Source organism: Entamoeba histolytica, genomic scaffold, assembly GCF_000208925.1.
Source record: "Entamoeba histolytica HM-1:IMSS scf_1104750519283 genomic scaffold, whole genome shotgun sequence".
Classification (NCBI taxonomy): domain Eukaryota; phylum Evosea; order Mastigamoebida; family Endamoebidae; genus Entamoeba; species Entamoeba histolytica.
In genome coordinates this window covers 48684-69530 of record NW_001914880.1, presented here as the reverse complement: position 1 = coordinate 69530, position 20847 = coordinate 48684, and the positions used below count along the sequence as shown (strand labels likewise).

Here is a 20847-nt window from a genome sequence, read left to right as displayed (position 1 = left end):
TGTTACTTATTTCTAAAGGTGTTATTTTTATTTTCATTCATTATTTAATTATATTTGTTATGAGTATATTTTAGCTCATTATTTCGATATTTTCAAATAATAGTGGTTGTTGTTGAACCATTTATTATAATGGATAGTTTAATAATATATTAAATGTTGTGAAATGAATATAGACAAGTTATTAATTAGAGACAATAGAGATATTTCTAATGAATCAACAATCTCATGATAATACACAGATAGTATCATTATTATTATTGAAATACGAAAGTATGATATTAAAAACATAGATAAATAAAAAGAAACGATAAATATTTCAATTCGTAATAACAAAGAAATAATAAGGCGTTTAAATATATTTCATTTATAATAATTTCAACTACTTATGAATAAACTGTCTTTATTAAAATACATTCATTGTGTTTATTATTTAAACCAATAATTATATTTATTTAGATGAATGTTTGTTTGTATTGCTTGATTTGATATTTATTAATGTTAATATTTCCTACTAAGTCTAAACGAAACAAACGATACAATTAAATCGTTGTATATTTCAATTCATTCTATTTGAAAACCATTAACTTATTTATTATTCCATTAATAATAATATTACTATTCTATTTAATTTCTAATATTTCTTTACTTTTATTTATTTTTATACTTTAAAAATGAATTTTGTAACATAATACAAATAATCAACAATATTTATTGATTATTATCATTATTATTTAGTATTATTGATGAAACAATTATTCATTTGGAGTTTAAGTATAGAATGATATCGAATAAATTTATTATAGAATATTTATTTTTGATTTGTTTGCTCATTTCATCTTAATTCATTCATAATAATTCAATTTATATAATCAATATACTATTAATTCTTTAACTAACTGATATTATAAGTTTGCATCAATTTATATATGTGTTTTTATGTTTTAAATTAATCCATTCTTTGATAATTTTAACAAAACAAACATTAACAGATATAATTAAATTTAATACATAAATTTATCGGTTTAATAATGATTAATTGTGTTTTATGGTTGTTATAATGACATTTAATTGTTGTATTCTCAATGTATTAAACATTTTTTGTGAATAATCAACCAATGTTTAATTAAAAAAAGTCATAAAAATAAATGAGAAAAGATATTATTAAATGAATTAAAGTTAGTTAATTATTCATGATTGTGTGATGTTATTTGAAAATTATTTTATTTATTTCTTGGTTATAATATTGTTGTGTTTGAGTAAAATGATTAATGGATAAATCTGAATAAATAAATAATGTTAATAGAAAGAAATGATAAAAAGAAGATGAATAAATAAAAATGAAAGAAAAGAATTAAATAAGAGTAGACCTGATAAGTTCCATTGCTGCTATTCTTGCATTAATTTCAATGTCATCATTCCTTCCACTTCCTATCCAATTGTCATCTCGAGTGATATATCCCATTTCAAGATATCTATCAATATCTTCTTTCATTTCTGGATTATTATTTTTCATGTTTTCCATCATTTTCAGTTGGTTTTCAAAATACTCTTCAAAGAGTTGATCTTCCCATCCTTCTCTTGTATTGTTCATTTCCTGTTTTGACTTTCTTTCTTCTTTCTTTTATGTTGTTGTCTCTTCTTTTCTTTTAATCATTTTTTGGTTTTTGACTTTTCTTGTTGTTGTTTATCTTTTTTATGTTTTCTTCTTCTAATAAAAATTAGATAATTACGTGTTAATAGAATTGTCATTTATTCATTGATTAATGGATATTAATCACATTATACATTATTAAAATGAGTAATTTCTTTGTTTTATTTCTTATTTAGATTTTCTTCTTGTATTGTGAACAAACCATTCTTCTTTTATTTTATTTCTTTTGAGTTGAAGTTTTTTTAGTCTTCCTTCTGCTTAACTCTTCTTGTTACTTCCTGTTTTCCTTCTACTTTAATTTTAAATAACTTCATCTTTTTTATTTTCTTATTTCATTATTACTATAATATTATAACTTAATTTCATTTAATATTAACATCATCAATTAGATTATTTTAATTTGATAATAACTCAATATATGTTTTGAGTTTCATCATAACAAATACACTTGCATCATCAACAAATAAATACCATTATAATAAATACAATACTTTGAGCTATTGGTTAATGCATTCTCAAAAAAAAACATCATCATAACCAGACAATAACATCGAAGTTATAATAAAGGTTTATATTCATTTTAATATTTGTATATAGTGTTTCTAAAGTGCTACTTTCGAATCAATATAGTTTATTTAAAATATTAAATGAGGAGTTTTATTTTATTCTTTATGACTCAATACCATTTTATGTTTTTTGATTATATTTTGGTTGTACATAAAAAAATATACATCAATTTGCTTTTTTAGTAAGTAGGTATAACACTATTTTTAATAATTAATGATTAAACACCAAAACTACAAAATAGAAGGGAAGTATGAGATATGATTGTATGTTGAGATATGAATGTTCTAATTAAATATCTCTTTTGTAATATTGATTAAAATACTTTTGAAGTTTGGAATTTCAATCAAATTTTCTTTTATTTCTTTTTTTTAATTAGAATTAGGTTTTTATTAAAAGGTTTAAATAACCCTTTTTTCTTTTTCTAACACGAAATAATTATTGTCTAATATGTCTATCGCGTCACAACTAAATACCTTTGTTCCTACTGTTAATACCTCTCATATTGTATCTTTTATCTATGACAATAATAAAGCTAAATTTATTGATAGATACACATTACATAGAGGTGCATTAGACTCATTAAATCATTTATTTAAAAACCATGAATTGTTAAGTGAATGGAAAGCATCATTATTTGGAGATGAGTCAGAACAGTGTAATAGAGACATGTTAACGGATAGTCAAAATAAAGAATTATCAAAAAAGATATCAAACTTCTTACCTTATTTAAGTCAACACTTCTTAAATCCAGAATGTGGACCAATTATTGAATACATGATTCGTGTTTATTCTATTAATACAGTCGGAGCTAATGAGTTAATTCTTTCATTCTTATCTCATTACCAAAATCCATTATTTATTCGTTTATTGTCTTTATGTAAACCAACAATATTTACTAATTTTATTAATTTAGATAGAATTAGTAGAAGAGATTTTGTTATTCATTTAACTCAATTCCCAACTACACTTTCTACTTTAATTAATTTTTATATTGATCATCCTATTCTTATTCATAATGCTCGTTATAGTACTTTTATTTGTACTTTATTAATTAGTATTGCTCAACAACAAATTATATCTGAAGTTGTTTTAACTACATTACTTTCAGTTGTTCTTCAATTAATTAAATCAGATTCACCAAAACTTACAGTTGTCGCACTTTCATTATCTGCTCAAATTCTTTCAGTTCATACTTTGTCTGAATCTAAATTTTCTTCATTATTATTAGTCCTTCATAAATATACTGCAACTTCACATCCAAGTCAATTTATTTCAGTTTTATGTATTGGATGTAAATATCAATATTCAATGAAAATATTCCCACAACAAATTCAGACATTTTTATTAAACTCAGTTCAAATGGTAGTTTCTACTTTAATAGCTTTATCCAAGAAGAAGTGTGACTTAGGAGATTTTGTTTTACTTTGTCTTCAAACATTAAATAAAGATTCAATCTCATCAAAGAAATATACAGAGTTGTTTGGTCCTATTGTTAACAACATTCAATTAAATGAAAGACATCTTATTATTATTGTTAAACACATTTTTGATGTAAGTAAAAGTGTTAATAAAGGAAAAATTAATTATGAATATTTTAATCTTCTTAATAATTTAGATAGTAAATATCCACAAGAGTTTTCTGTTGCTATTAATGAATACTTTAAACAACCTGATGTTGCTAATGTTGAATTAGCTAATCAATTAAAAGAAATATTAAATTCTTCAATGAACATGCCATTGTTTGAAGGATATAGTTATATTGGAACTATTGCTACAGTAAAGAAAACAGGATTAATTACAAATGCTACAATAGCCCAAATTATGACTGCATTAAAAAAATCAGGGGAACAATTTGCTGAAGTAAAATCAGTATTAGTTCAATTATTTAATACACCAATTAAACACTCATTTTATATTGAATTATTCAATGAAGATAATTATGAAAAATTGATTCCGGTTGTATCAGCAGAAATAGTATGTGAACATTTATGTAAATTTTGTAAATTATTACCAATAGAAGTAAATGAAGTAATGATGAAATACTTATCAAAATTAGAAGTTCCAAGAAAATGGATAAATGAATTATACGGTGTATTTATTCCTGAAAGAGATAACGTTTTACAAACATTATATATTCTTGATTTATATCTTAAATACTTTTCAAAATTAGAAGATTTATTTATTTTAAAAGATATTTATGAATCAATTGGAAGTCAATTAGAATCAACACTTTCTAAAACTGATATTACTTTTAGTGAATTAAATTCGTTATACAATACTATCATAATTATTTTTGGTCAATATATGGAAGTAAATAAATTAAAAGAATTAGAATGTAATAAAAAGAGTTGTGAATTTTTATTATCTGTATTATTATCATTATATAGACAAAATCCTACAAACCGAATTAAAACTTTAATGACTGAAATATTAGTCTTGTTATTTGATACAATCCAATTTAAAAGTCTTGGATATAAAAATAATATATCATATAATGACATGTTAACTAATATACTCATTGACTCTCTTAAAGAACAAAGTAATTATAATTCATGTATTACAAGTTTATTTGTTGAATTAGTTCAAGGAGATTGTTTCCAATATATTGAATATCTTAAATTATTACCATTTAATATTGCTTTAAATTCTTACAATAAAAGTGAAAAAACTAAAGAAGAAACACTTAAAGGATTAATTGGAACTACTCATTACATTTCATTTTTAAATACAATTAAATCTACTTTATCAGAAAAGGAAAAATCAATTATTATTCAACAACATTTTATTTTTGTGATTAAAGAATTAATGAAAGAAAGTGCAAAAGAAAGAACATATGGATTTGATTGTTTAAATGAAATTGGTAAACTTGCAAAAGGATATAAAGAAAATAATATTGTAATAGGAGGAAATAAAGTATTAAAATCTGAATATTATTTGAATTATATTACTGCTATACAACAATCAAAAATTGAATTAACTTCATCAAGTAATTTTATTACAACATTTAATAATGTTTATTTGAATAAAATTAATGAAAAATATAGAGGGTTATTTGTTGATCATGTTATTGATGTAATTAATAAAGACCATTTATTACCATCACAAGAAAAAATGAAAGTCTTAATGTCATTTGGAATGAGAAGTGTTGATAATATTATTGGAACAATGAATATGTTAAATGACTCTGATGAATTGTATGACAGTCAATTTGAACAAAAAGTATTAAGTGAAATAATAAAGTCAATTGTACAAACTAAATACGTTGGGGCATTTGTTGGAAATAAACAATTATTTGATACATTTAAAAAAATTATTCAAATGAGTAATGGAGAAAATGTAGTATTAATTTCTTCATTAATGAATGAAGAAATGTGGGGAATGATGGATGATATTCATCAAGAAGAATTCCTTAGAATCTTATCTGTAGAACACAAAGATAAAAGGTCACAAGTCATCAATAAATTAAATAGAATGCTTAAGATAACTCCATTTGATTTAGTTAACAAAATTGTTATGAAAATTATAACAATGATCAATACAAAGGAATCACTTCAAAATAAACAATTAAAGAAAATACCATCTGTTGTTATAGAAACAACACTAAATGAAAGTAATGACAAAAAAATGGAAGAAGAAGTTATTGAAAATAATAACCAAGGAAAAGAAGATGAAAGTATTATGAATGAATTACAATTTATGGTATTTGTTTTTGAATCTTTCTTTAAAGTACATAAAGGTTCATTAAATAATATTAACTTTGAAGACAATGAATTTAATAAAACATTTAGTGAGAGTATTAAAAATATTTCTCAATTAATACAAACTACTATTAAATTACCACAATGTTATCATACAGACTATCTTATTAATATTGAAATGAATAGTTTAATATATACAGTTGGATTTGTTTCAAAGTATCTCACATTTATTTCTACAGCTAAACCTATTGAACAACCAAGAAAAAAAGGAACTATTATTGTAAGATCAAAACATGATACATTCCAAAATAAAATTAAAAAAATGACTGAAGACCTTGCATCAAGTATTCAAGTTTTAACGGTTATAGATGTTATTTATGAAGTTATTGAAACATTCGGAATGACTCCAGCAATTTATAATGGGGCTATTACATTATTATCACAAATGATTGCATTATTCCCAACATTATTTGTTGAACATTCAGATAGGTTTGTCAGAGCTTTATCTAAAGAAGAAATTGTTGGAATTGTTGTACAAAAATTAATTCCACATGTAATATCTTCTATTAGCTCAGCACAAGGACTTCCAGCTACATCAATCGTTGAATTATTATCAATGATCGTTGATAATTATAATCAATTACCATACCATAGAAGAAGGGAAATCTTTTTACAATTATTTAAAGAAAGTAAATTATCAGAAGAACATCTTTCTGGAGTAATAGTCTTATTAATAGAAAATGAAGCAGATAATGTTTTACCATTTATTTATGACGTTTTTAGAGAATTAAATAATGACAAAGTTATTAAATTACTTGCTTGTATTATTGAAGATGCTTGTCAATTATTACAAGAAAATAGAGAAGGTATATTTGCTGGATATCAATTAAAAATAACAAAGAAAAAAGAAGTGGCTCATTTGTGTATTGATTTTGTCAATGGACAAATTACTAAAAGAGAATTTATTGCTAAATGTATGAAAACTACTGAAGATGTTAATATTCAACAAAATTATACTATTCTTTTCAAACAAGTTATTGAAATGTTAAATAAATTTGATTGTACTGATGAAAATGATTCTAATACTATTGTTGCAGATAAATTACATGATATGGTAGATAATATTTCTGATTTGTTTAGTATAACTACACTCATTCGTGCTGTTGTTTTCTTATTAAAACAATCAAGTATTCGTGTTAAAAGAACTGCCTTACTTATTTTAAATCAAAAATTAACTGCATTAACACCAGAAGAAATGAGTATGTATGAAGCAAGTTTCTTAAATGCTGAAAATGGACTTATTCATGTAGTTATTAAAATTCTTGAAAATGTAGATAAATTAAATCCAAGTAGTGTAGATAATGATGCAGAACAAGCAACTATTCAAACTGGAGTTTTATTATTAGAAATTTTATTAAGATTTTATGGAGCACAACATATTTCTATATTTATGGACTTATTAAATTATGTATTAAAATGTATTCAAATTAAAGACACTCTCAAAAACATTAAGATTGTTGCTTCTGCTTTATTATGTCTTAGTATATATGCTGCTGAATTAAAAACATCATTGATGCCACAATTACCACAATTAATTCCAATGTTCTTTGACTTATTGCCACATGGAGGAGATGAAGATAGTGTGAATAGTTTAATTAATTCAGTAATATCTTGTATGATGAGTTTCACTAAATCATATGGAAATATTGTACATCCATATATTAATTCTTTTATTCCATTAATATTAGACTCAGAATATACTTCAAATCCAGTTGTTTATCCATTTATTATGGAATTTATGGGTGTTGTTGGTTCTTCAATAGAATTTAGATTAGTTATGTCATTGGTATCTTCTAATTTTAAGAACAAAAAATTACAAAATGATACTTCTCTTGCAGCTTTGTTTGGATTATTATCAAAGAGCTTAAATGAAAACCAAACATCTATTTCTCAAATGAGAATTAAATTATATCAATTCTTATTTGAAGCATTAAAAACAATACCAAAGATTTCTAGTCCATTAAATATGAAACATTGTAATGATGAATTAATTGGAGTATTTAATTCATTAGTATTAAAATTATCAGACGATACATTTAAGCCATTCTTCTTGAAATGTGCAGAAGGATTTAATGAAGTAGTTGGAATAAGTGAAATACCTTCAATTTACATATATACAAAGATTATCTTATCATTCTCAAAAACATTAAAATCTTTATTTGTTCCATATTATGCTTTTGTTCTTAAAAATATATTAAGTATTTTAAATCAATTGCCTTTAAGTCTTGCAAATGCCCTTGTTCCAGAAAGATCAACATTAGGTAAACGTTCAGCAAATAATATTAAAAAAGGAGATAATGCCATTGTATTATTAGACTCTATTTATTTAAATATTGAATTATTACAAACATTATTCCAAAATGATAATTCCAACTTTGTTGATTCTCAAAAAGTTGAACAATTGTTACCAACAGTTAATTTGATTGATTTAATGCATAACTGTTATAAAGAAGAAGATGATTACTTTGATTTTATTACTAAAAGGTTGTCTCCTTGTTTATGTCAATTTGCATTATGCGTACCTAACCAGGTTTGTTGGAAACCTTTGAACCACCAATTATTAATTCAAACTCAACATACTGACTCAATTGTCCGTTTAGCTGCACTACATTGTATGATTCATTTGTGGGATACTATTGCTGCTGACATTGTTTACTTACTCCCAGAAACTCTTCCATATCTCACAGATCTTATGGAAGACACTAACCAAGAAGTTGTTGAAGCAGCAAAAGAATTTGCCCAAATAGTTCAGAAACACTTAGGAGCTGATTCTTTACAAAAGTATTTGAATTAATAATTTATTTTCTTCTTTTTAACTTATTTATTTAATTTTATTAAAAAAAGAAAAAAACAAATAAAAATCGAAATCAATCAAACTTTAATGAGTAACATTCACTTTTAATTTGCATACGAAGAAACCGTCCATATTTTGAATGTGTGGGAAGAATCTTTTTGCCATTTTTACTGATGGATGGAAACGATATTGTCTATGGTTAACATATCCATCTTCTCCAACACCATCTTGTAAAGCAATAGGCACAACTTTAACATTTCTTTTCTTTAAAGCGTAGTCAATTACTGCTTCGTTCTCTTCTACAGTAATAGAACAAGTAGAATAAACTACATACCCACCAGTTTTACTTTTTGGATTTACTGAGTCAATGGCATGTAAAATCAATTCTTTTTGTATTCTTGTACAATCCTTAATATCCTGTTCACTCTTGCTTAACTTAACAGCTGCATCACGTGAAATAATACCCAAACCCGTACAAGGAGCATCAACTAAAACACGGTCAAACTGACCCATCACCTTAGGGAATTCATGTCCATCACAATTTGTAATTATAGTATTTGTAATTCCTAAACGATGAACATTACCAATAACTGCTTTAAGACGATCTTTACTAATATCATTTGCAACAAGAACACCAGTGTCTTTCATTAATGCAGCAATATGAGTTGTTTTACCTCCTGGAGCAGCACACATATCCAAAATTTTTTCATTTGGTTGTGGTGCTAAAGCAATAACAGAAACCCAAGATGATGAACTTTGTAAAATATATTGACCAGCCAAATACTCTGGAGTAGCACCAATAGGGACTTGAGAGTCATAAACAACTAACCCAGATTTACTCCATTCAATCATATCAACATTAACACCTCTATTAATTAATTTTTGAGCAAGTTCTCTCCTTCTTGATTTTAATGTATTTACACGAATTGTAACTGGTCTTGGTGCTTCATTTGCTTCCATGAAGTCAACAGCTCCTTTTGGTCCAAATAAGTCTACAACCAATGTTGCTAAAAATTCATTACATGAATAATACGTTTGCATATCTTGAATTAATAATGAGATATATTCTTGACGACTTCTTCCTTCTTCATGTCTGGCTTTAAAATCACATAAAACAGCAACAATTTCTCTAATTCGAGTTCCAATAGTAGCTACATCCCCTATCTCTTGTGCATGAATAATTTCTTGTCCACTTGGAAGTGTATGTCTTTGTTCAGCAGCGATATTTGTTTGCATTTCTTCAGCAGCTTCTGCTTTAATTTTTGCTTCCTTTAAATTGGTTTTCTTTGCATTTTGTTCGAATGGAGTTTCTTCTTCACTAAACTCGTCTTTAATGTCTTCATCACCAGATGGAAAAAGTTCTTCAGCAGATTCTTCTTTTACTTTTTCTTCTGAATTATGCTCTTCTTTTTCATCTAATTTATGCTCTTCTTTTTCTTCATTATTTTTAATATTCTCTGTTGGAAGGCTCTCCTTTACTTCTTCGGTTGTTTCAACTTTTTTGATATCTTCAACAATGTCTTGAGATATATCTGATTTTTTTACCTTATTATCTTGTGATGTTCTTTTCATTCAACACAATCTTTTCAATCCATTTTTTGTTCCACAAAACCCTATTTATTTTTTTGATATTAGTTTTAATTTTTTATTTTTCTTATAACATAAATAATATAATTGTTATAGCACTTAGTTTATATACGTTCGTTATCTATAAGTACAATTAGACTATTGTTTTTGTTATTCAGTCACTGGTTTGGGTTGAGTTATTGACTATTGTCATAAGTTATCATTCTTGCCTTTTATTAATGCTTGAACAAGGATATAATAAAGCTATAATATTATTAATAAAAATTACAAACTAACTATAATTGAAACCCAAAATAAATGAATGATAAATAATAGTAAAAAAAATTAAAATTAAATAAAACAAAACCTACCAAACTATTAAATTGGTTTATCAATGCCAAAGACTAATAACACAAGTAGACAAACAGTTTTAAATACAGCCTATGCACCAACTTCAGGTGCTTCTAAAAAGATTACTGTTAATGGTAAAACTGTTATTGTTACAGCTAATACTCACGTTGGTAAATCAGCCCCAAGAATGAAAGGAAAAGTTGAACACAAAGGAGCCGCTGCTGAAACTAAGAAACTCGAAGCTGCTATTAAAACATTGAAAGGCCAACATATTGGAGGAATCGATGAATGTGAAATGATTCAAAAGAAAGATGGACAATATAAAATCACTAACTGGAAAAATCCAAAGATTATGTGCACTAGTGAAGGTGGAGTCTTCTTTGTTACTGGTGCTAATAAAGTTGAAGAAATGACTGAAGAACAATTCAATAAAGCTGCCCAAGCTCAAATTGAAGAAATTACTAAACAATTTGCTGCCCCAGCTGCTGAAGAAAAGAAGGAAGAAGAAGTTAAAGAAGAAAAGAAAGAAGAGGCTGAAACCCCAGCTGCTGAAGAAAAGAAAGAATAATTCAAATAAAAATATTCTTTTCTAATAATATTATTTTTTCTTTTTATTTTAACTTAAATTTATTATAAAAATACATTTTCAATTAAAAGAGACTACTATGACACTCATATTATCTTTTCCTTCTCTTATGAAGGATTGGTTTCTTAAAGTAGATGATTTTTCTTCAACATTCATTTCAGAATTCATTACTGCTTCTATTTCATCAAGTCTAATAGATAAGTATATTTCTTAAAAAGTTTAGACGAAGGAAAACAAACTGAAGTACTGATGATATTCCATCAGATGTTAAGACTAAGGAGGTGATGTCATCACTTTCTAGTTCAATTACTTCAGGAATACATGTTAATGGTGGATGGAATTTTTTATCACCTAATGATCTAGTAACTGAAATCTGTCCATTTACTCGAAGAATACCACCATTAAATTCAACAACACCACCATTTTTTTTAATTGATGAAACTTCTTCTAAAGAAGAAGTATTTTGGTCATGTGTTAATTTTTTGAGTTTTCTTTTTTTTAATGCAAAAGCTGTTGAATCACCACAATGGACTAATGTAATTTTATTACTATAAATTAAGGCTAGTGTTGCAGTAGTTCCTGATTCTGTTGATTTAATAATGGTTGAGTGAACTTTTTCAAAAAGGGTTATCCAGTCAAATTCTTCTTCTAAATGTTTTATTTCTTCTTTAAATAATTTCGCAGCTAATTTTGCTGCATCAGAACCATTATGTCCATCGAAAATACCAACTAGATCTATTCCTTCTTTTATATTTCCTGCAATAAGCACTTCATCTTCCATATAATTTCTCTTACCAATAGTGAGAGAAACACCTATGTCATGTGATTTAGAGAATGTATATTCCTAATACTATTAATACGTCAAATTTTTTTTTAAATTTTATTAAACAAACAAAATTATAAGGTTCTCCTGAAATTTGCTTACCATTTGTACCTTTTGGAATAAATATTGACCAACTCTTGTTTGGTAAGATACAACTGTTGACATGAAGACATTGTTTATTTCCATTGAAAACAGGTCTCTCTCTTCCGTAAAATGAATTTCCTCTTGTTCGAGGTCTTTTTTGAGTGTGTTTTGCTTCTTCAGAGATATCAACTGATTCAACTATATGAATAGAAACACCTCTTGTAATATGATTAATTTCTCTGTTTTCACCCATTAATTTTTTTAGATTATTTTGTTCTAATGTTTTGCCTTTTTTTAGATAAATTTATAAAATTTTAAAATTTTTTCTTGTTTTTTTTTTATTTATTTAATTCTTTAATCATTTTTTGTTCTAAGAATTTTTAACTCTGCGTACCAAATTTCTTTATTGTATTGGGCAAGTACTGATTGAGATACAATAAGTTCACGGTTTTGGTATTGAATTTCTTTCAATAATGTGTATACATCATTATAAGAATACACATCTTCTTTAGGAGTTATTTTTTCTTGCGGTTTCTCTTTTAATGAAGAAGATGTAATTTTGTTTTGATACATATCTAGCATTTCTCTCAAATTTTGTAATTCATTTTTAATAATGTTTCTGTGTAATATTTTTCTCTTTCTTTCTGTGCATTAAATTATCTTAAAAGTAAATAAATAATTAAGTAACAAACTTTGTTTAATTGTTTGCAGTGAATTATTTTCAGTTTTTTCCATTTTGTTAAATTCATAGTATTCAAACTTTTATGTACAATTGTCTGTTCATCTGAAAAGATGTACGAAGTGTCTTTTCATTATAGAACATGAAGAAGTTGTATTATAAAAAAAAAAGGAAAAACCGAAAAAAGAAACTAAAAAAAGAGTCAAGAATAATTACTCAGATGTGTTCTCGTTCCAGAATAGATGTCTGTCGTTGTGGGTTTTGTGATGGACACTTTTCTATTCCAAATATTCCAAAAGTATTACCTTGTACTCATGTAATATGTAGAGATTGTATAATGTCATTAATACAATCACAAAAATCACATAACGAATATTCTGAAGAAGAATCTGAATTATATTGTCCTCAGTGTCATAAGTTTATTCAATTACCTTTTGGATCGCCAGAAATACTACCAACTCCTTACAAACGAATTAAAAAGGTTTTTGAATTTGCACAATGTACTGATGAAAAAGGATGTGAAAACAAAGCATTAGGATATTGCTTTAATTGTCAAGTAAATTTTTGTATTGACCATTCTTCTTTACACGTTAAACGAAAACATTCAATAGAAGTGTTTAAACCTGGAAAATTTTGTTTGGTTCATATGAAATCTGCAGAAATGTATTGTTATACATGCCAATGTGTTATTTGTTCAGTTTGTCAAAGAGATATTCATCGGAAACATAATATAACACAACTGTCATTATTTTATGCTCATTACATGAAAGGTCCAACATTACCGAAGTTATATCAAAACTTAAGAAAACTTTCAAATTGTTTAACAAAAATTAATTCATTATCAAGTGTTGATGATTCAAATGAAATTAATTCATCCTTGGAGAGTATTAATTATTCACTAAAAATTAATGCACACAGTTCCTTTTCACAAAAAATTGAAAATACTGCGATCATGATATTACCTATTAACACAACAAAAACAATTTTATTAAAAGAATTATGTATAAATTCATTACATCATCTTCAAATTCAAATATATCCTACAAAACCTATCCCACATCCACCTTCTACAGGTCATTTAAAATATTCATTAACAACTCTTCAAATAGAAGAGTCTCCAACTGAAGGAGGAATTCTTACTGTTAGTGTAAATGAAGATGAAATAGTTTTACATGGAGAACAAGAAGGAGATGTTTTAATAAAAATAAGTTGTAAAGGAATAGAAATAGATAATTCACCTATTCGTGTTCGTATTGCACCACCGTTACAAGTCATTTCATCAAATGCCACAAGTGATAAAAATAAAGTTTATATTACATATCTTTGTAGTATTAATGGTGGATATGCAGTAGTAGATAGTGGAAATGATTGTGTTAAAATTATTGGAAATGAGTTTATGATATTTGGTGGACGAGGAAATGGAAGAGGACAATTTAAAAATCCTGTTGGAATTGCAGTTGGGGTTATTGGTAAAGAAGAGTGGGTTTGGGTAGTGGATAAAGGAAATAATAGAGTTCAATTATTTATAAAAGGAAGGTATGTGAGGTCATATCAAAAAGAAGGTAAAAGTTCATTAAAAGCACCAAGTTCATGTGTTTATGTACAGAAAGAACAATTGTTATATGTTACTGATACAGAAAATGATAGAATTGCAATATTTGCTCATGATGGAACATTTATAAAAGCAATAGGAGTTGACTTTAATCAACCAACAGACATTAAGGCTATTACAATAGGAAATCAAGTTATGTTTGTTATTGCTGATACAGGAAATAATAGAATTGTAATAACAAATAATCAAGGATATATCATTCAAGTAAAGGGAAGTATTGGAGAAGAGAGAAGAGGAAGGTTTGACCATCCTAATCTTCTTGCTGTTGATCATAGAAGACAAGAAATATATGTTTCTGAAGGAAAAGTTAGAATACAAAAATTTGATTTTAGTTTTAATTATAAACAAACATTTGATGTTCAAGTTGGAGAAGTAACGTCAATGCATTATGATTCATTAAGTGATGTTTTAGTTGTGTGTGGAAAGAGTTGTGATGATATTCATTTATTTACACAAGATTTATTAGAGTATTATGTTATTTAATAATCTGTTAGAAAAGTCAAGAGTAATTTATAATAAAATAAATGATATAAAATAATTATAGTTTCATGTTTTGTTGTAATTTTTATTATTTTTTTATTAAAATTTTATTATACAAATAATATTTCAATAGTCAAAGTTTATACAGACTTAACTATTTTTATTAGTTATTAAGTTATTTTTTGCTTTTTTATAAATTTTTTTGTTATTAATTCTAAAATTAGATTAGACTCTTTTGATTTTATTTATTCTTAAATTCATAAATGAAATATGAATAATGAGTCATAGTTTCATTATACATATAATGATGAACACGAGTTTTATTTATACATATTAATATTAATTGAAATTGATAAGAAAAATCATATTAATGATAGATAAATTATTTTATAAAACAAGAATAGATGATAAACTATTTCAAACTCGTATATTAAAAAGAAAATGAAACATAAATTTATAAATAATTTAATTATTAATTAAAGACATTTTAAAATGTCATAACTAATAAGTAGATATAACAATTGTATAATAATAGTGTAGTTTGAAATTAAAAGTAATACAAATTTATAATAAATAATATGAGAGATATACAACAAAATTTGATATATTATATAGTTAATAACATTAAACGATTTTAAAGGTATAAGTGAATTAGAATAATTAATAAATTAATATTAATACTGAAGATTAGAATAGATTCAAAACAAACAAAAACAAAGAGTATATGTACATTAAATTAACTGAATACATGTAAATAAATTGAAATAAAATATTCAAAGTAAAAGTGAAATAAATGAATAAAACAAATATTATTTTTTAAAGTGTGATGAATATTACATATAATAAAAATCATTTGTAGTAATGAAATTAAATATTATTCTATAATCTTAAAATAAAAAATAAAAAAAATATTATAATATGATATTTATTGTTTAATTAAATTCTATTTTAAATGATTAGTTTTTTTAATTAAATAAAATCTTAAAAACAAAATATTAAAAAAGTTTATTATGTCAAAGTCAGAAGTTTATAATAAAATAATACAATTAATTGACAAAATTGACACAACTGAAATAAAAAATGCAATGAGTTTTATGTTTGCATCTCTTTATGAAAAAATTATTAACATAGAGGTTCAACTTAATTCATCCATAAAATTAATTGACCAACAATACTTAAGAGGAATTGAAGAAATAAACCAAGATAATAAGATTAATGAATTTATTATTCAAAATCTTGACCAAATAGAAAATTGGAATGGGTATAATCACGCTAAAGTTATTTATAAAGGAGATTCAATTCCACAATCCCAAGTAGAGCAATGGAAACAAAAAGATAATATTACTGTCGTTGTACTAACTCATAACAACCAATTATTTTTAACATCTCTCCAAAATCCTAGAGAAGAAAAACCTATAGACAGACAGAAGAATGTACCTATTAGAAAAGTTATTATCCAACAGTGGAAAAAGGATGGGAATAAGTACATCAACTATGTTTATGACTCAAAGCCTTTATCAATTTTAGACGGAAATACCAATTATTTTATTGAGTTGGGTCATGGGTTCAAAATAGGGATGGATGGAAAAGGAGAGTTTTCCACTGACTTTTTTTGTAAGTATGGGGTGTCACCATTACCAAAATTAGATTACGACCATTCTTTGTATATTAAACAAATCGTTGTACTAGAGTGGGAGTTGGTTGGGTCAGTTCCAGAGATACAGATTTAATAAGTTTAATATTATTATAACTAATTGCGTATGCGGCTAGTACTTGGAAGTTTGTTTTGGTTTCAACCTAATATTTCCTTCCTCATTGAGCGTATTTTTTAATTAACTTTTACTTACCACATTATTTTGTTATTCTCATGGGTTGGAAAAGAACTTTATAATGAAATAAGATATATTGAAGAAGCTAAAGTAATCAAATCTCTATCTGAAGATAATCAAATTATGGATATACAATTAATTGACCTTTTCGTATAATAATCTTATTATTTTAGCTTATTTAGTTACTCATTAATTTGTTATGAAAAACATTAATTTTTAATATGTTTAATATTGTTTTTAATTTCATTTATATTTCTTTCATTTATGAATGGAACAACAAGAAGTTGAAATGAAAATAAGAAAGAAAAGTTTTAAAAATAAATATACATACAAGTTGAATAGTTGTTTGATTTTGATGAATCAATATTGAAAATTTTGTTTACTAAATTCATGAGCTAAATGATGTTATTTTATTTACTCTCTTTTTATGTTGGTTTTATGTTTATTATACATTTAAATTATTTGATACAAAAGATTATTCAAACATCACATTATAAAATATTTACTTTATTTTTGATTTATATTATATATAAATTACATTTTGATATTAAAAAATATTGTAAATAATATATAGAAAATAGTATAAAATGATATATATTGTATTTTAATATTGAAATTATAATAATGAATTTATCAATATATATTAATGAAAATATTAAATATGATACTTATATCGGTTGCTATTATTGTAGTTAATAAATTATCATTCATATTCAATTCTACTCTCATATGAAAATAAAAGAATTATTATTCTTATTTGAGAGAGAATTGATGAATAATAATGAAGAATCAATGTAAATTTAATTATATTCTTTATTTTATTTTCATAATAAATAACAATATTAATTTCAATTTATAATGTTAATGATAATAAATATGAAATGAAAGAATGATAATTTGATGAGGTAGAAAGAATAATAGTTTTATTGTATTTTTATTTATTTTATTATTTATTTAAATATATCTAATTGTATCAGTTTGATATATTAATGATGATTTATATTTATTTATTTATCATATTCTGTTCAACAGAAAAATAAAGTACTAACAAACAACAATAAAATAACTTCATAAATAATAAAGAATGAAATTATATAATAAATGATGATATTAATAAAATACTAAAAGAATAAATAAACACATGATATGAAAGAGAGAAAAAGAAAAAAAAATAAAAGAATGAAAAACTAAAAGCACAGAAAAAAAGATATTATACTTAATAGTAAAATAAAATAAACAATATAGTAAAAAGAAGAGTAATTGTGAAAAAATGAAAAACAAAAAATAAATGATTGAATTGTTATATTAGAATTGATAAAAAGTTAATATTTTCATTTCATTTGAATTACGATGATTCGTTTTGGTATGAACCGATTTGGATATTCTTTTCCACAAAGTGCATGTGATATTCCTGAATATGAAAATGACCGTTGATAACAAGATGATTTTGTTTTAAAGTTTTCTTTATAAATATCAATATCATCTCCATATAGTCCAAATATAAATAGACGCTCGTTTGGTTGATTATCCAAATAAAATGCATATTCTGGTTGTTTAATATCAAATTTCTTCATTCCTTTCATTCTTCCTTTTGATTCTAATGAAAATACAAATGATTGTGAATCATTTATATAACTTTCAACTTCATCAATTTTAGAATTAACATATCCTCCAAATCTATTTCCTTCTTCATCTTCAATAATAATTATTATATGTTCTTTATTCATTATTCTTTCTCCAAATACTGATGTATTTTTATTCCAATTATCTTTATTTGAATCAAATAATGTATTTCCTACTTTTTTATTTGTCCATTCTTCTAGTTGTTTTATTAATTTGTTATGTGACATTCTATTTGTTGATGAAGTTATTCCCATTATTTGTTATTGTCTCTTATTTTCACGATATTTTATCTTAGTTTAAAGTTTATCATTAATTCTTATAGTTATTGTATGGTTAATAGTCTTGACTCAATTGGTGTTCTATTAAATAGGAAATGGAATAATATTTATTTCAGGTACAACATCTAAAACAAGCGAAACTTGTCACATGAAAGATTGAAATGATTTACAACAATTTTAGAAGTGAGGTTAAGAAATGTTTATTAAAAAATTTCATTTTATTTTTTTTCGGTTTTATTTCTATTTTTATGATTATAAAATTTGTTTTGAATCACACATTTATTTTTGTTATATATATTTTAATGTTATTATTTTTTCTTTATAATATCTTCAATAATGAGTAGTATAATCAATAACCATAGCTTTTTCCTAAGTATTTTATTTGACGTTTCTTTGTGTTAATTCAAATGTTAAAATTAATGAATTTGATTGTTTTATCTCTATTTTGTTATTCTTCTTATTGTTAAATTATTTCATTCTTATTATTTTGAATATCAAACTATTTTATTTTCTTTCAATGTCAGAGTTTACAATGACTTAAAAATTATATTTTACTATTTATTTGAATTTTCTTTCAATTTCATTCATAAAGTGATAATACAATTCAATTATGATAACTTCATTACATATTGTAATAATTTGAATGTATAAAAAAATGTTGATAATAAGAAATAAAGAAGAATGAGAATTATAAATTGATTTAATGTCTTTTTTTCTGATAATTTTAATAATTCTTTATGAGTCATTTACAAAACTAACCAACAAAAAAATGAAGATATTATTTACTAAGTAGTCGTTTTTGTGGTTCAGAAATATCAATTTCGTGTGGAATTAAATAGTCAATACTTGGAATAATTTCAGTTCCAAATTTATGAATAAGAAAATCATTTTGGAGTTTTTTTGTTTGACATTTTTGAAATTCATTGCTATTCAAAGTGAGTCGAATAACGTCTTGATAAAATGGATTAATTTCATTTAATGAAAAAAGATTTATAAAAGTATCTTCTGTTATATTTGATGGTAAATTTATTTTAATTAAGGTATTATTTTGATTAAGAATATATGAAAGTTCAAGTTCTACATTTTCAATAGAAAGATAATTAAAACCATAAATAAATCTAGAATTAAAAAATTCTCTAGAAATAACATCTCTATTACATAATCTATCTATGAAATAAAGTAATAATTTTTTCTTTCCTAAAACAGTTATTCTTGTTTCTGTTTTACATAGATCAATATCTTTTAAAATAATATCATTTGTTATATTTCTAAATATTCGTTCTAAAGGAGTACAATACCATAAATGTTCATTAATAAATTCTATAAAAATTTCATTTTCATTAAATAGACTGAATAAAGTTTGGTCTTGAATTATCTTTTTAAAGAAATGAGGAAGAATTAATATTGAAGAACCTTTATATTCTTTATGTTCTTTAAGTTGTTGAACAGTTGGAATGAAAATATTTTTTAAATAATTGATTATTGAATGTTTTGTTATAAAATTACTTCCTATTTCATGGTGAATGCCATGAATCTGTTTTTCTAATTCTTTACTCATTTGTTCTGTTTGAACACAACATAAAGGAGGAAAACAATAACCATTTCCTGAAACACAAAATGCAATTGTAGAATTTCTTGTTTCTCTTCCAACGTATAATTCTATACTTTTATCAGTATCATTGTGAATAATACTTTCTTCTGAATTACCAACAAAAAGTCTAAAATCATAAGTATCAAATGTAAATATCCATGATGCATCAATATCATTATATTGATGTAATGTTTGTACCATTTTAATTATTTTTTCTTTATTCAATTCTATTTTAAGTGGTAATTTAACAGTTTTTTGTTGTTTAAATCCAAAATTATTCATTATTGAAATAAGAATTTGTTTATTTATTTGAATATTATGTTGTTCGTTTAGTTCAAGTATTAAAGTATTTAAAGTTATTGATTTCTTTTTAGTATTTATTTTTGATAACTTATTAAATAACATATGATAAATCATATTCTTTTTCTGAGAGTCTATAAGATCTTGTTGTTCTTTTTCTATTTGAATAGAATTGTTATTTTGAACACTCATTTGAGACGTCAATTTAATTTGATTCAAAATATTATAAACATTTATATCAATATTTTCGTTTGTTTTATTATGCTTTTGTTCTA

The 20847-nt window shown here is 24.3% G+C and overlaps 8 protein-coding genes across 8 annotated transcripts, besides 2 other annotated features; 4 read left to right on the top strand and 4 right to left on the bottom strand.

Moving 5' to 3' along the window:
• Window positions 1–1711: 1711 nt before the first annotated feature.
• Window positions 1712–1977: a repeat region.
• A 688-nt stretch (window positions 1978–2665) lies between these two features.
• EHI_198890 (uncharacterized protein) lies at window positions 2666–8770 on the top strand (the record flags this gene model as incomplete). Its single annotated transcript, XM_649902.2, has 2 exons — window positions 2666–4565; window positions 4653–8770. 2 exons carry the CDS (start codon window positions 2666–2668, stop codon window positions 8768–8770), a joined length of 6018 nt encoding a protein of 2005 aa, XP_654994.2.
• Window positions 8771–8854: 84 nt separating this feature from the next.
• Window positions 8855–10342, bottom strand: EHI_198880 (Proliferating-cell nucleolar antigen p120, putative; the record flags this gene model as incomplete). Its single annotated transcript, XM_649901.1, has 1 exon — window positions 8855–10342. One exon carries the CDS (start codon window positions 10340–10342, stop codon window positions 8855–8857), a length of 1488 nt encoding a protein of 495 aa, XP_654993.1.
• A 388-nt stretch (window positions 10343–10730) lies between these two features.
• EHI_198870 (transcription factor BTF3, putative) lies at window positions 10731–11255 on the top strand (the record flags this gene model as incomplete). The annotated part of the gene is made up of 1 exon (XM_649900.1): window positions 10731–11255. The coding sequence occupies one exon, from the start codon at window positions 10731–10733 to the stop codon at window positions 11253–11255; it is 525 nt and encodes a 174-aa protein (XP_654992.1).
• A 78-nt stretch (window positions 11256–11333) lies between these two features.
• On the bottom strand, window positions 11334–12433 carry EHI_198860 (protein phosphatase domain-containing protein; the record flags this gene model as incomplete). The annotated part of the gene is made up of 3 exons (XM_649899.1): window positions 11334–11463; window positions 11513–12117; window positions 12167–12433. The coding sequence occupies 3 exons, from the start codon at window positions 12431–12433 to the stop codon at window positions 11334–11336; spliced, it is 1002 nt and encodes a 333-aa protein (XP_654991.1).
• Window positions 12434–12534: 101 nt separating this feature from the next.
• On the bottom strand, window positions 12535–12915 carry EHI_198850 (uncharacterized protein; the record flags this gene model as incomplete). Its single annotated transcript, XM_649898.2, has 2 exons — window positions 12535–12824; window positions 12873–12915. 2 exons carry the CDS (start codon window positions 12913–12915, stop codon window positions 12535–12537), a joined length of 333 nt encoding a protein of 110 aa, XP_654990.2.
• Window positions 12916–13079: 164 nt separating this feature from the next.
• EHI_198840 (zinc finger protein, putative) lies at window positions 13080–14954 on the top strand (the record flags this gene model as incomplete). Its single annotated transcript, XM_649897.2, has 1 exon — window positions 13080–14954. The coding sequence occupies one exon, from the start codon at window positions 13080–13082 to the stop codon at window positions 14952–14954; it is 1875 nt and encodes a 624-aa protein (XP_654989.2).
• A 1007-nt stretch (window positions 14955–15961) lies between these two features.
• EHI_198830 (uncharacterized protein) lies at window positions 15962–16681 on the top strand (the record flags this gene model as incomplete). Its single annotated transcript, XM_649896.1, has 1 exon — window positions 15962–16681. The coding sequence occupies one exon, from the start codon at window positions 15962–15964 to the stop codon at window positions 16679–16681; it is 720 nt and encodes a 239-aa protein (XP_654988.1).
• Window positions 16682–16822: 141 nt separating this feature from the next.
• Window positions 16823–16929: a repeat region.
• A 2530-nt stretch (window positions 16930–19459) lies between these two features.
• EHI_198820 (uncharacterized protein) lies at window positions 19460–20554 on the bottom strand (the record flags this gene model as incomplete). The annotated part of the gene is made up of 1 exon (XM_649894.2): window positions 19460–20554. One exon carries the CDS (start codon window positions 20552–20554, stop codon window positions 19460–19462), a length of 1095 nt encoding a protein of 364 aa, XP_654986.2.
• Between the last annotated feature and the right edge of the window lie 293 nt (window positions 20555–20847).